Genomic DNA, 14,958 nt, shown 5'->3' with positions numbered 1-14,958 from the left:
ATGAAGAATGTTTTCCTAACATCCAGTCTAAACCTCCCCTGGTGCAGCTTCAGACTCTGTCCTCTTGTTCTGGTGCTGGTTTCCTGGGAGAAAAGACCAGCCCCCGCCTGTCTACAACCTCCCTTCAGGTAGTTGTGGACATCAATAAGGTCCCCTGAGCCTCCTCCTCTCCAGGCTAAGCAATCCCATCTCCATCAGCCTCTCCTCATAGGGCTTGTGCGCCAAACTTTGTTGCTCTTCTCTGGACACATTCAAGTGTCTCAATATCCTTCCTAAACTGGGGGGCCCAGGACACAGTACTCAAGGTGTGGCCTAACCAGTGCAGTGTAGAGGGGCAGAATGACCTCCCTGCTCCTGCTGGCCACACTGTTCCTGATACAGGCCAGGATGCCATTGGCTTTCTTGGCAGCCTGGGCACACTGCAGGCTCATATTCAGCCAGGCTACACACCCAAGCCAGAAGTGCCTGCAATCTCTTCAGGTTAAAGGTGCACCTGTAAGCTGCCAGCAGCATGTTTGTGCCCTTCTCTGTCAGCCCTGTGTGCCCACCTCAGCTATTCAGAACCCAGCTCTCCAGCAACAAAGGTACCACTTCCACCTTCCAAATAAAAGCAAATCACCAGCTGTTGATGCTATATTCACAATACCATACTCCACAGACAATGTGACTTTATTCACAAATATGATTTTTACAGAGGTAGAACAAAATACTTTGTATAATTATTTTCTTTTAAATTATATACATATAAAGAATATAATAGAATGACAGGAAAGAAAAGGTTGTAAACAAAACAATATTATGCCATCAAATACAGTACAAACAGCATGCAAGAACAGCTTCAAATGAAATCTTGCTGGTGTAACTTTATTCCTAATGTGGTAAATGAAGAGTAGTAAAGAGTCATGCTCTAATTGGATTGAATATGCCACAGCTCTGCAATTTTGTTTTAATTATTTTTTTTTCCCCTTTTACAATAACCCAACAGGACAGCTTTCTTTTCACTGTGGTGGGGAATGTTTTTGCAATGCCCAATGCAATCTTAACAGAAAAAAAAAATAATACAATAATCAAATCTACAAAGTGTAGTCTCATTTAAAAAGCAAAACCAAAAAATCATAAAAACTGTACAGTTTTCAAAAGTGAATTATCTCAACTGCTTCTTAAGAGAATTTTCAAAACAAAGACTAAAATATGCAGAATAAAAATTAGGAGAGCTATTCTTCTGTAACAAAACTAATCAAGCAGTTGTTTCCTATTCCAACTAACATTTTTATGTTGGTTTTTCTTCTTCTTTTTTTTTTTAATTTTAATTAATGACTATTCTGGCAACCAGGAAGTGGGGTGGGTTTTATTAATGTTCCACTTGACTAATAAAGCATGGACTCCTTACAGGTACTATAAGCTGTCACTCCCCTGGAGACTGGTTCTGCATGCATGCTAGAGACAGGAACAAGGTTTAGTCATTGGCATAGTTTCAAAAAAATATTTTTTAAGGTTTTAAATTTTCAGTAATATCTATAAAAATAATCTGGTTTGCTTTGCTCTTGGATTGAGATTTGGATACGGGATTTCCTGCTGAAATTCCTTCTCGGTCCTCACAATTGCCAAGGACTTTCACGGGATGCTACCTGGGCTGCACCAGGTGCCACAGATGATGGTCAAGAGCAATGGTTAGAACTTACACCTGGAACATGTGAAGCCAACAGCAAACTCCACACTGTTTTCCCTGTGGCTAGGGCTGAATCTCAAGGATCTGGGATTCAGAGATTGGTGCTGTGCTGCACCTCTCTAAATGCTGCCCCATGTCATGGGAAGGGTGAAGGCAGGAGCAAGCAACTGTGCTGTGACTCCTATGAACTATCAACGCTGGTGACAACCACCCCTCCATCCTTCGTATTTACACACACCATGACTACCTAAGTGTGGAGTGTGGTCCTGCTTGGGGCCAGCAGCCATGCTCACTGCCATGTCTGTGGGAAATGAGGGTTTTCTTCTTTGCCAGAGACTTTGGCTAGCAAGGAAGGAAAGTGAGCACTGGTGTTAAATTGCCCTCATGCAGCTCCCTCCCTTAAATGTCATTTAAAGATTCAACCACACAAACAGCAACTGTAGATTCACTTCCATTATCAAGAACATGAGGATGGTCAATATTAAACACCTGCTATTTATGGCTATGTGTCAGACACCAGCCCAAGCTTCAATTACAATGAATTTACTGAAGATCAAGCAGAATAGAATATTGAACAGGGAAGGATGGTGGGTCTCATTTGACTCTGGGTTTTCAGGTGATCCTGGCTTCCAAAAAGATGCTTAACTAAACTTGCCAGTGGACATGGGACATGGCCCCTATCCAGCACAAGTGGCCAGGGGTGGTCTGGACAGCATCCTTCACCAAATCACAAAGATTAAGCAAACCTCAGTGAAAAGCATGAAGAAATACCTGCCCTGCATGAGAAATCCATCTCTGGCTTTATCCACGGCTTTGGCATCTTCCTGGGAGATGGATTGTCAAACCCCTTTGGAGCGCCCTGGTGCAGCTGAAACCTGTATTTCACTAATAGACCCTGCAGCAGATTATCACCCCCAGAAACAGGGCATTTATTGAGAGGTGTGAACAGTATGCTGCTTGCACAGATGAAATACTCTGTGTGATAGTTTACAGTCAATAGAATAAGCCTGGCACCTCTTTGTAGAAGAACTGTACAAAACACGGCTGAAATAACAAGATTGTCAATGAGATTCAGTGGGATATACTCTAACCTTCTGAGTAAGACTGCATCTTTCTGTTGTGTAAACTGGTCTACAAGTATGAATAAAACAATACATCCCTGCCCCATTAGCTTCGGTGAAGATTAATGCCCTCTAATCTATACTAAATAAACTCCAAAGCATGGAGAGCAATATTTGAGTCCTACACTCAGCTGCTTGTGAATTAATAGGGATCACCCTGAAACTGCCATCATGAAATGCAAATATTTGCAAAAGAACAATTAAAAAATACTCCTGAAGTGCAAACGAAAGGCTCATCAGCCATGTTTGTGGTGTGCACAGGGACAGTCAGAAGGCGAACATTAATGAATCCCAGGGCAGAAATCTGTGCTAAAACCCCATTAGCCCACTGCCAGTAGGTAATGGCACAGCATCTTGCACTGGGAAATAATTCTACCCGATAATCAGAGGGCTTGGCTTAAGATGCTCTCATTTTGATTCTTTGGACAGCTTGTTTGGCTATAACTACCTGTATTTTCATAAAGCTGCAGTACGTGGCTCACAGTAAATCTACTTCAAACACTCACTGATACTGCTCAAACTGATCTCATCTGCCCTGATCTGCAATTCTGTGTTAGCTAAAGTCATAAAAGAATCCTGTTAAACCTAAATTATCAAATGAAAAAGGCAATTTTCTCATTCATACTCCATTAGTTTTTTTAGTTATTGCTAGGAAAGCTCTAAAATGCTTAGGCCATAAAATAAACATGTGGCTTAATGTACAGTATGTGTACTTAAGAGGATGATGGCATCTGCAGTAACTGCTCTGTACTGTTATAGTAATGGAATGCACAAATTAAGCAACAGCACATACCAAGTAAAGCATACAACAATGTATGGCAAAAAGTAAGAAGCCTTCTGCTTTTTTTTTTTTTGTTTGTTTGTTTATTTTTAATTTTTTTAAATAACTCTTTAATTGCTATAAAGAAGAAATCACCAATAGCCACACCTACAACACCAAACTGCAACATGGATGATTGTGATTGATGCCTGCAACCCGTGCCCGCAAAACTCGGTGATACTGTTATCTGTAACATTTCGCTGGTTAGAAATTTATAAAAGCTTCCTCTTCACAAGTGAAATTAAAGGATGTATTTTCCAGTGCTGAAGTCAAACAATTAGCCTAACAGTTTCAAGCAAACACCACTGTTAAGTATTTGAATAAAAAAAGCACCCCAGATTTTCAAATCACGTAGATGTAAGATAGCATATGAAAAAGCATCCAAATATTCACTTTTGATAATGAAATTATGAGCCTAGATCACCTAGGTACCTTTGATGATTTTACCCTCAGGCCCTTCATTCAAACATATCAGAGTACTTTCTATCAATAACTGAAAATCCTTCAGAGTACCACAACTTCACCTGTGAATTCACAAAAGCAAGATTGCATCACCAAACCATTTGCAGACGTATTTTAGCGTTACTTTGCAACAATAGGCATTAGGATTTAGAGAACACAGGGACCTCTGAAATTCAGCACGTGTGGTTCTTTGTCCCTTCATGGTTAGCTAAAACAGGTATCAGTCAGAACAAGCAGAGCCTCTGCAGAAAGGTGCAATGAACATTTGATCAGACAAACTCGATGAGAATCATAAAATGTAGACTGGAGGTTTCTCCTTCAGCCAGGCTTTTACAGAAATATATTTTCCTGGCTAAAAAGGATGGCACAGGACAGTTTTACAGAGAGAAATGCAAAAATATAAAGAGGAAAGTCCCATTTTCTTCCTCAGTTATCCCATAAAGCCAGGAATCTGTTTCCCTAACAGCTCTGGACATTCACCTGACTTCTGATGGGGCCTTTCTCCATCACCTGAAGTGAGCCTACACTCTCCTTTTCCACGCTGTCAGTGGTAGGTACATGATCCGAATTGTGCTCGTTATCCCCTGGTTTCCTATTAATGTGACCAACTTGTTTTCCTGGCTGCAACAGCTATGCAGGCCTATGTACTTAGAGTTCAGATTTTCTCCTATTCGTGGCACAAAGCTGAAAAGTAAACAACAGTTAAGAAAACATCGGCTTGCCAAAGCCCAGCATGAGAAGGTGCAAACTCTCTTTGCCAGAGCCTGGACCTGTGTTTACTCACACTCTCAGCACTGTTTCATGCTCTAGCTTAACATTGTGTACGAACAATCACCACCCTCTTCTGCTCTCTCCCCTCTTATTCAGCCTCTGAGAAGTTACAAAATATAACAGAACACAGTTTTCTGAGACTATATTGACTGCACTAATTACCCACAATACTGTATATTTGCTAGTAAGAACGTGAATGTGTGCTTTCAAAGTGTGACATTTGGGGCTTGGAGGATTTGAAAGGAATTTGATGGATTGTTCTCTCATGTAATCCGAGGCTTCAATGTCCTTTAAAAAATTTGTTTAAAACCCCAAAAAACAGGATGCACATTTTAACTGTTGAACTTTTACCAGCTAAAGGAGTTTGTAAGGACCCTATCACTATGTGATTACAACAGAAGATACACAGTTAAGGTCAGGTCACGGTTTCCAAGGACATTCACAGGGACTGAGGATGAGGAAAACGAGGGACGGATCCTGCAGGAATCTTCAGGAGACTGAGCTGCTCACTGGGGAAGTGCCTTGAGTATTGCATTCACTTCCTCTGCAACCGCTGTCAAAGCAAACTCAAACTGTTCCTGTGGAGAGAACAAATGCATACTCTGAATAATAAAGCAAAACACTTTCCAAAAGCCACTGGTACACTACTCTGCAGCTGAGCATCCTCAAGACATTGTTGAAAATATGAATATGCAGGATGAACTGTACTCTGTAATGGAAAGGAACAAAACGTTCTGGGATTATTGATGCCATATAACACATTTGACAGCATCTTGAAGCCAGAGTAATTTTAATGGAGAAAAATGTTGGTAGCAGAAACTAAGCTATTGGGACACAATGATGTATTGCAATTACGTGGTCAGAGAGCTGGGGAGTAGTTGATCACCAGCCATTTCCTTCTGGCACAGAGACGGAAACCAAGATACAAATAGGCAAAATGTTGCAAACCACAGCCCTTGGCTTTTCTCAGGACTGTTTCTAGTTGAAATGAGACAGAATAAACATCTCTGCTCCTTAGGTCTATTACCTAGAACAACATCTGCTTTTGGTTTACCTTTTATTGTTCTTTCTCAGCCTTCCTTTTCAATGGTCCTTCTGCACTCACAGGTTACCTAACAATGTTTAGACCAGCCCTAATTAAGAAATACTTGGGAAGGTTTTTCTCTGCTATTAATTTACTGTAAGCATAAGCCCAAAATTACTAACAGGCTTCTGTGGTGGACTGGCAGAGGCATGAAGGACACAGCCATGAGTGGCCATCTCTTCTAAGTGCAACCCTAACAGGCATCTGAACTGCGCAGTCCTGCAGAATGACAAAGGAATTCTACCTCCCCAAGGTTAACAGGTGTTACATTTTCCAAGCAGGGAATTTTTTTTTTTTCTGAAAATTTTAGCTTACTGAAATATCTGACAAGATGATTTGGTGTTTGCAGCTTCTTAGATGAAAGAAGAAATGTGGGCAATTCATTTCAGAATATAGGCAAATCAAGGACACCAGACAAGGACTGTGGAGAAGTGTCTGGATTTTCTAAAAGTACTCCAGTTGTTTACACCAGCCAGGGTCAAAAGCTGCTGAAGAACAGGCATTGAGAATGGAGGTCTGAGGTGCACCCTACAAAGCATGCTGAGACTGCTGCTGGGATACTGTGTCTCCAGTTAGAAAATGCTCTGCTTTGTCTTACTCCACTGAAGAGTCATATCCCAAGTGGAGATGCCTCAGAGAGAAGCAATGATGGGCACAGTCCCTGAGCAGAATAAAGAACAAAACTCAGAATAATTTCTTGGAGACACTGACATTCAAGAGTTTTGCTGTCTTCTTGGTGCTGTCCAAGTGGCATTTGCTGGACTGCAGCCAATAGTTTGTAATCACACGTCAATTCACTCTAAAGAGTAGGACTCTTTAGGGACAGAAACTGGTGTGTATGCCTACCTATACCTACCTCCACTCCCCATGGTTTCTGCAATTCAAAGACAAAACTGGGCATGCTGGTGACCACACAGGAGCATCAGCTGTATTTTAACACGAGTATACTGAATGCATGAGAGGAACTGGAGGGCAGTGGAGGCAGAGAGGGCACTCTTCAGGACGTGTCATGCTAGAACTAAACCAGGTGCTTATAATAACTCTGGAAATTTGGGCTAATGCTTGTGAAGTTCTTGCCTCCAGGAAAAAAGACCCTTGGCAGGAAGAGCCAGCAACTGCTGGACTCCATTGATGCAGCTCTGTGAGGTGACAGACCTGTGGAGCAGCCTGGGAGACCCTTGTTCTGGGGCTGGCAGGAGAGAAGCAAAACAGGGGCTGCAGGATGCCAGTGCTCAGATGTGAGTGAGACAGTTGATAGCCATCACTGCCAGCCCTTGGAGCATGGGGAGCACAAAACAGAAGAGGCTGATCTGAGCATGATGGGGTTGACATGATGTTGCAGCCAAGTTTCAGAGATGTACAGATGCCTCTTCCAAGATGTGGGTGTCAGTTCAGAAGAAGAGAAGCTGCCCATGGTAATGAGGCTACCTAATGTTCTCTTCATCTGAATGTTTTACAATCAGGAAAAGCTCTTAAGACTGGGAACTACATTAATATTAGTCATATTGCTGAAAGTAACTTATATCACTCTAAAGTTATTCAGCGAGCAAATCTGCCCCTTAACCTTGTAGGTCCAAGATGTGTTCACCTTACTGTGAAGATCTGTCAGGCTGGAGACCATCTGACCTGTGGGTGTCTTTACCCCTCACAGAGGGCTATCCTCACATGAATGCAGGGCGTCATTACACCGCCTGAGGACAAGTGTCTGTCTCACCCAAGGACTGTGGATTGATCAGCATGAACTCCAAAGTTCTGTATGGATGTTAGAGACAGGTCCAGTGGAGACCACCAGCTAACATTACGTGTGACCTTAAATTACTGAGGCAAAACAATTTATAAAGCATAATCTTTACAGACAGCTATCAAGACTGACTGAAACACTTCAGTGAAGGGGGCAGTGTAGCAGAAACAAGAGATGTGTGAGGATGTGGTCTTTCTGGGAGGGTGCAGATGAGCTCTTCCCCCTCCTTCCTTTTGCATAACACAGACAGCTGAAATGCAGACAGTGCAGTCGTGTATCACTAGCCTCCAAAGAAAAACCTTTACACATCTTCTGCATCTTTCCATGAGAACAATCACAGTTACAGTAAATTAATTGCAGTAATTTTAAAAGGCATTTGTTTTGTACAGCTACACTGTCATTCACATATGCTATTTGCATACATAAGATTGACTGGAGATGAATTTCAACACCCAGTTTTGCCTGGAAAACAGAGCCAGACAAGCATTTTGTGGCATCAGTCCTCCTATAATACAAAGGTAACAAGAATATATTGAATAAAAAATACTAAGCCAAGTTTCATTAAGTCTACAAATAAAAATTCACGGGAAAGCAGAGTATATGTAGCATCTATGACACAATACAGAATCTTAGCTAAATATTACAGATCATGAGAGAAAACATAGAGGACATACTAAAAAAGGAAACACATGTTTTTCCCATCACAGAGAATGCACTTGCTCCATCAATTACTTTTTCCTCTCACATTTATGATTCCCCTGCAAAAAGAAAACCAAAACCCAACACACACACACACACACACACACAAATACCCAAACCACAAACCCTCTATTATACTTCTCTGAAATGCAGAATGTCATTATGATAATTTCATTACCATTTATTATATACCATTGCTTTTGAATTAAAGATCCCTTCCAGAAGACAAAATGTTGGAAACAAATCTTTCACACGCTTATTGAAAATGTGGAGCGCTGCCTGCTGGAAACACAATAACATTGCTAAAGTAAGTTGGTGTTTATTTTGCCTAGGGATATTCTGTAATTGGCATTTCTAACCTGACTTTTAATCCATCGTTTTAAATTACTCCAACAGTCTAATATTCCTCATTTGTATTCAGTTGGGAAAGCACAGGGGTTTGTTTAAATCCATCAGAAAAATTCTCTGGGGATCGTGCATTGCTAGCATGTAACCAGATATTTATAATTTGCAAGACATTAGCTTGAATAAGTGATTTTGGTGGTTTTGAGAAAATGACAATGATGGAAGAAGGAGCAAGAGAAGAGATAAGCAATATCCTGATGAAAACACAGCGTGTATTTGTTTCCTGGAGCTCATCCAGATAAATGTTTGGAAGGTAAAAAAACCGCTTCTTGAGTGAGATTTTCATGGGATTCAGGTAACTATTTCTGAGCTAGGCAAGAGAATTTGTTTGCATAACCTCATTCTTTGGTTCTGGAGCTATGTTTTGGTTTGTTATTTTTCTTTTGTTGAAGGCAACAATTTGTAAATTCTCTGCCCTGAGAGGGAACCTGGAATCTGAGGTCTGTATTTCTGCAGAGCTGCCATACATTTTGGATGCATTCAGAGAGTAGCTCAAGGCCTTCCATCTTCCCTCAGGGTAAACACATGTGACATTGGATACTGTGTGCTATATGGTTTTTTCCCCCTGTCTGAATAACCAAAGGACAAGAAAGATTTGTCCAATTTTATGTCTTACTTGCAGATAAAGATTAGTTAGCTTTGACTGGCTCGTCTTTATTTTATGCACTTACTTAATTGGTAAATAATAATTAAAATCCCCCCAACTGTTCTTCAGCATCACTCCTCCTAGTATTAGGGGGAAGATAAAATGATAAGGAAGAGATTCAAGAGAACTTATGAAGCAATGATTCCTGCAACACACATTCATTTCACCTTTGTCCCTCAGCAATTTCAGCTCCCTAAATGCTGCACTTCCCTATCAGTTCCAGCCTGGCCAAGGCAGAGTGCTATCACATTGCTCTTGTTACCCAGTTTGGAACTATAGCTCTCATTTGATATTTTACAATGTCATATACAGATTTATTTCATCCCCATGCCATGAACCAAATTCTTTATTGCTATATTTGCAGCTCTTAACTCGCAGCAAATACCTCAGTATCAAATTGTTAATAAAAGAAAGTTTAATTTCTGATTGAAGAGTCTACAATCACACCATCATCTATATGAAATAGTTTCACATTGGGGAAAAATCTCAAAACTATTACAACTGACAGGAATCACAGAGCAAGGTGCTCACTTCACCAAAGTGTACAGATATAGTTACCATGCTACATCCATTAAGGACATGTCTTTAAGGATGATGTAAGCTTTTCTGCCCAAAAATACTAAAAATGACCTGATTTCCCACAAAACTATATTCCTTTTGTTCAAAACTTCTTTTTGTTTCCCCTATAAAAGAATTCAAATGCAGAAGTTACATTCTCTTTAATGAAGATTAAAAAAACAACTATTCCATGCACAGTTAAGCACAAATACTCTAAGAAAATAATCCATATTTCAGGATGAAAGCAAGAACACTCTTTCAAATGCACATTTTCTTTAGTAGGCTATAGATTGTTGTCTTGACTGCCCTTCATATATGGTAATCAAGATAGATGTTGGAGATGTTACAAGAAAGAGCAGTAAACACCAAAGAAAGTAGCCTAGATAAATCTTCAGCATAAATAAACCTCAGTTGGTAGGGAGCCAAACAGAGTAATCAGCAAGCGACCTGCGTTAAATTAGGTCATACCCTCTCTCTTCTGTCATGAAAACAACTACTGTGAAAGACCTTTAATGTATTTAAAATCCCAGTGGATTTATTGACAGTACCTTTGTCTGGACCATGCCTGGTCTCTGGTCCCTCAAGTGCTCCAGGGTAGCAGCAATATCAATCTCTTTAGCACCTGCAACAAACCACAAATTGGGCTGAGTTCAGAGCACAAGATAATCCATGCTGCATCTGTCAATCTCTTGCTGTTGGGTTCCCTTTGGGCTAACAGTCCAATTGAAAATTATTACATCCATCTCTCAGCAGACTTGGCAGGCAGCTGCAATTTTTGTGTTCATATAGAAAAATAAGAAGGTAGGGGCACCCTTTATTAACATGAATTCAAGAAAAGTCAGAGAACAACACATTCTTAAAAATGCTTCTGCATCCAGAGCAGAATATATTTTGCAGAACCTAAGGGTCCCTCTTGTCAATGCCACCGACTGCCCCTTTGTCCCTTCTAAGAGCATGTATTGAATCAAGGGCTCGAACCACACAAAGACTTACAAGTTTTCTGGATCTCAGCTGCAGGTGACAAAAGTTCACCTAAATCTTGTTCCAACAGCGTATGTGGCTTCCTAGTTTAGGACCTGCCAAACCATCTTGCTGTGGTATCACTGTTTCAGTTGGTAAATCTACAACATGCTCTTCAGGGTGTATGTTGGCTGGCTGGACTGCTGGACTGCTGCTGCTTAGTGATTGTCAACATCAGGATGCAGAAAACACCATGCACAGCCTAACTGCCGTGTGGACTCACTCTCTTACTTGGTGCAAATAGGGGTGCTTTATTTTAAGACGTGATATGTGGAGATCAAAGAAAGCCCTTGCACTTCTCACCTTTCTTATAATAACCCAAAGCATGGATAACTGAAGGAGAGAAGGAAATGCTGATTTACTCCACAATTTCCTCAGTTTAAGGTGTTTCAATGCCATCCTCCTCAACTTTCTTAAATGCCTAACTTGATACATGTTTTTTGAAGGGATTGAGAGGAGATCCCTCTTTGTATAAACACGAAGAGTAGAAGCCTGGAAAGAAATCCTTTGAGGTGAGAATTTGGATTTCTTGCATCCTGTCCCTTTCTCCATCTTGCAAGAACATCACACAGTGTCACAGGCATGAGGCAGATGGGCAGAGCATAATCCTAGTCCAAGTATAACTGCCCCATCTCTGCTCCCCTTTCCCCTACATGCATTCTTCTAGGGCAGATGGAGGTCCACAGCTTGTGAAGCTTAGAAAGATACTGACAGTAGGTGTCTCCTCTTTAGTACATGTTACATGCACTTTCAGCATTAGATAGGTAATCAAGGACAACGATCAGCTACAATTCTGAAATGTCTGTTTTTAAAGAGACTCAATGTTGTGCTCTAAAGAAGATAATGTGCAATCTGACAACCATTTCTTATTGCCTGCTCATAGAAGTCTCCTGGTATAGCCTGTGCCAATTTGGGACTTCCTTTTGGAGGCATTTTGATGACTCCAACTACTCACAGGGGTCTCAATGCTTACCTTGAAGTAGCTAACTTGCACACATCTAGTTCCCAGGACTGGATTTGGAGGATCAGGCACAATGGCTACCACTCTTCCTACAACTCTTGTAATTTAATGGCTATTTAATGGTAATTTAACCACAGTCTTAAGCAGCCTCCAAAGTGTGTTGCAAGGATCAAGCCAAAGACCCTCCCAGTGGAGCTGGCAGATTTCGGTGTCACACAGGCTTCCTCATGGTTGTAAACATGTATATCCTCCCTCTGATGAGGGATGGTCTTTGCTTGAAAACACTCTAGTCTCAGGACAAAAATGGGAAAAGGTTCATACTAAGACCTAATAACACTCTTTAGTGGCCAGAGAGGGTTCTCAGCTTACCTTTGAAAAAGTTAATTCCTCTAGTTCTGTGATGCAAGATTGCAGGCATTTACTAGAGAACTGATGCTTGCTTTTTCATCATCATTAACAGAATGACATACTTAATAGTATGAACAATGCCTGATTATAAAATCTTGATTCAGCAAAGCTCCAAATCATATGTTTGCACTGGAACATAAGAATAGTCCTAGTGGGTTGGTGTGCTTAATGGATAGTTTGTTTCAAAGTGTTTTGTCAGTAAAAGACCCTTAAAAGGTCAGGTCTTTACCGCTTAGTGTCCCCCAGCCCAGGGGTTTTGATCAGTCTTGTCACTCACGATCACTTTTGATGCCCTCAGCTACAGGCAATTAAAAGGAAATGGAGAGCAAGGTATGATTTTGCAAAAAATCACATATCTAGTGGAGAGGCCAGGGGGTCAGACACGAGGCAAAGCAGAGGCAGAGAATAGCTTGCAACCTGCCCTTTTTTTTGCATTTCTGAATGCCTCTGATCCTGTGGTGATAAGAAATACCTAAGTGCCTAGAGAGGATGATCAACAAAATTTAGTGGTACAAAGACAAGCAACTGTTTTGGAAAAAACCCAAACCCCTTGGAAAAAGAACATTCATAGGGAAAAGGAAGAAATCAGTGGCATTACAATAAAGCCAGCATGACTTGTTTTCTCTCTTCCTCCTGCGCATCCACTGCTACATGTTCTGCATCTATTCCCTTACTGTCTAAAACACATGAGATAAAATAATATTTATACACTATTAAATATCATTTTTGATGAGGGCTTTTTTTTTCTTTTCCTATTCAGACTTACACTAGATTGCTCTTGTATTATGCAAATTTGGTTCATTTCCAGTGATGTGTGCAATAGTCTGCAGAAAGTTCTCCGGTGACACAGATGGACAAAGGAAGAGATTTTCAAGGCACAAAGGGAGGTCTGAACCCAACCTGCCTTCAGAGGTGAGAGGAGCTCAGTGTTTAATTGCAGTGTGAGCTTTCAACTCCCTTTGGAATTACTTTCATGAAATCTGACACAAATTCAACACCTTCTTCAGCACACTGAAGTTTCCTCTTTAATCTGAGAGTACAATAGTGTGGCATAACATTCTACAGCACCCAATAATACTTTATTTATGCTTTTGAGCCATTGCAGGTGACAAAAACCCCAGCATATGTTACATGAGATTAGGAGAGAGAGTAGTCCATTTAAGGACAGTAGGGTCAAATCATGCTTTTATTGAGATGGCCACAAAATACCCATACACTGCTGGGGTATTTTAAACATAATTTATCTGGAAAGCCCACATGTAAACTAAATTTGTGGTGGTTTAGAGTAAAAGCTGCAAGAACCTGATTCACTGACTCCAAGGATGTTCTGTTACCAGAAGCATTTTGCTTGGGCTGCTCAAGTATGAAGTCCAGTAGTAGATGGAGGGGCCACTTATTGTCATACAACAAATAATCCAGAGGAAGGATTAAAAATGTTAGGAAAAGAGAACACAAAGTAAATCAAAAGGGCAGTATTTTCTACCTTTTCTCCTCACCAATATGTCTGCTGGTTTCACAAAACACAAAGGGGGATAAACCAGGAAGCATTTAAAGTATAAAGAACTGCCTTTTCACCTTTTGACTGTATTTTACTCTGCAGGGAATAAATTTGGTTTATGTTTGTGACAGGTTCCTTTTTCATGATGGATTTCATTGCTTGTTTTAAATGAATGTACGAATGTAACTTAAGTGTGAGACTGAGCTAACATTGTACCAGCAGTATTGTGAAAAATGACTGTGCAATGTGTTGGGTTTTTTTCTCTTTCAAACAGAACATGCATCTGCAGTAAAATCAGTGAGTCAGATACTACCAGCCTTCCCCTCACCCTTAGCAGCTCAGTGAGCTAGCTGTGTAAATATTTCCAAAAGCACATCCACACCAGTACAAGCGAGATTTTAACTCCAGCAATTAACTATCGTCTTCCTAAAGGCTTGAAGCATTCACAGTGAGTGCACAACAACCCACACCAGGAACATTAACTGGATAAATGAAAAGAAAACAAGCGAAGATGCAAGCTGAATGATATTTTGCCCCTAAGGAGAGAAGCAGTTTCTGAAGTTTGGGGTCATATCCTTTTCAGCCCTTTCTCTCCCTGCAGGCACCAATGCAGGATGCATGCTGGCACTTAACAGCTGGTGCTCCTGATTAGCAGATCTCAAGGGGTTAAAGTGTTTGCCCTTAGATAGTCATGTAAGTGGAATATCCAGAATGTCATAAAAGCATGGGTAAAAGTTAAATTCCCTTTTCCTCCTGCAATAAATAATAAGCTAGCCACATCAGGCTACAATAGGCTCCATGAGGTAACCAGCAGCACCTTGTGATATTTAAAATCATCATGAATTATCTAATGTTAGTTTTACAACTAAAATAATGAAATCTTCCCTCTTTTCTCTGTTCCCCCCTGGCCTTCCTAAAGATAGAAGGGGACCCCTTTTCATAAGCACAGGACACGTGAGAAACCACCGTGGAGGATAATCCCTTCCGCATTGAAGCAGCATGGCTGTCACTGTGATGGTGACAGGAATATGACAGACAGAGTTTTTTGTTTCTTGTATCAACTGGGAAGAAAAAATGAAGTTACATCATTAAAAA

The 14,958-nt window shown here is 40.7% G+C and overlaps 1 protein-coding gene across 1 annotated transcript in view; it reads right to left on the bottom strand.

The window, feature by feature from the left end:
• Positions 1 to 3,663: 3,663 nt before the first annotated feature.
• PTPRN2 (protein tyrosine phosphatase receptor type N2) overlaps positions 3,664 to 14,958 on the bottom strand; it is a 596,056-nt gene continuing 584,761 nt past the window's right edge. The window contains exons 22-23 of the mRNA XM_054171491.1: positions 10,525 to 10,598; positions 3,664 to 5,421 (exon numbers count right to left, since the gene is read on the bottom strand). Coding sequence (XP_054027466.1) covers positions 5,350 to 5,421; positions 10,525 to 10,598 — 146 coding nt within the window. The 3' untranslated portion in view covers positions 3,664 to 5,349. The remainder of the gene's footprint in view (positions 5,422 to 10,524; positions 10,599 to 14,958) is intronic.

The sequence above is a fragment of the Dryobates pubescens genome, chromosome 21 (assembly GCF_014839835.1).
Source record: "Dryobates pubescens isolate bDryPub1 chromosome 21, bDryPub1.pri, whole genome shotgun sequence".
Classification (NCBI taxonomy): domain Eukaryota; kingdom Metazoa; phylum Chordata; class Aves; order Piciformes; family Picidae; genus Dryobates; species Dryobates pubescens.
This window is presented reverse-complemented; position numbering and strand designations above follow the sequence as displayed.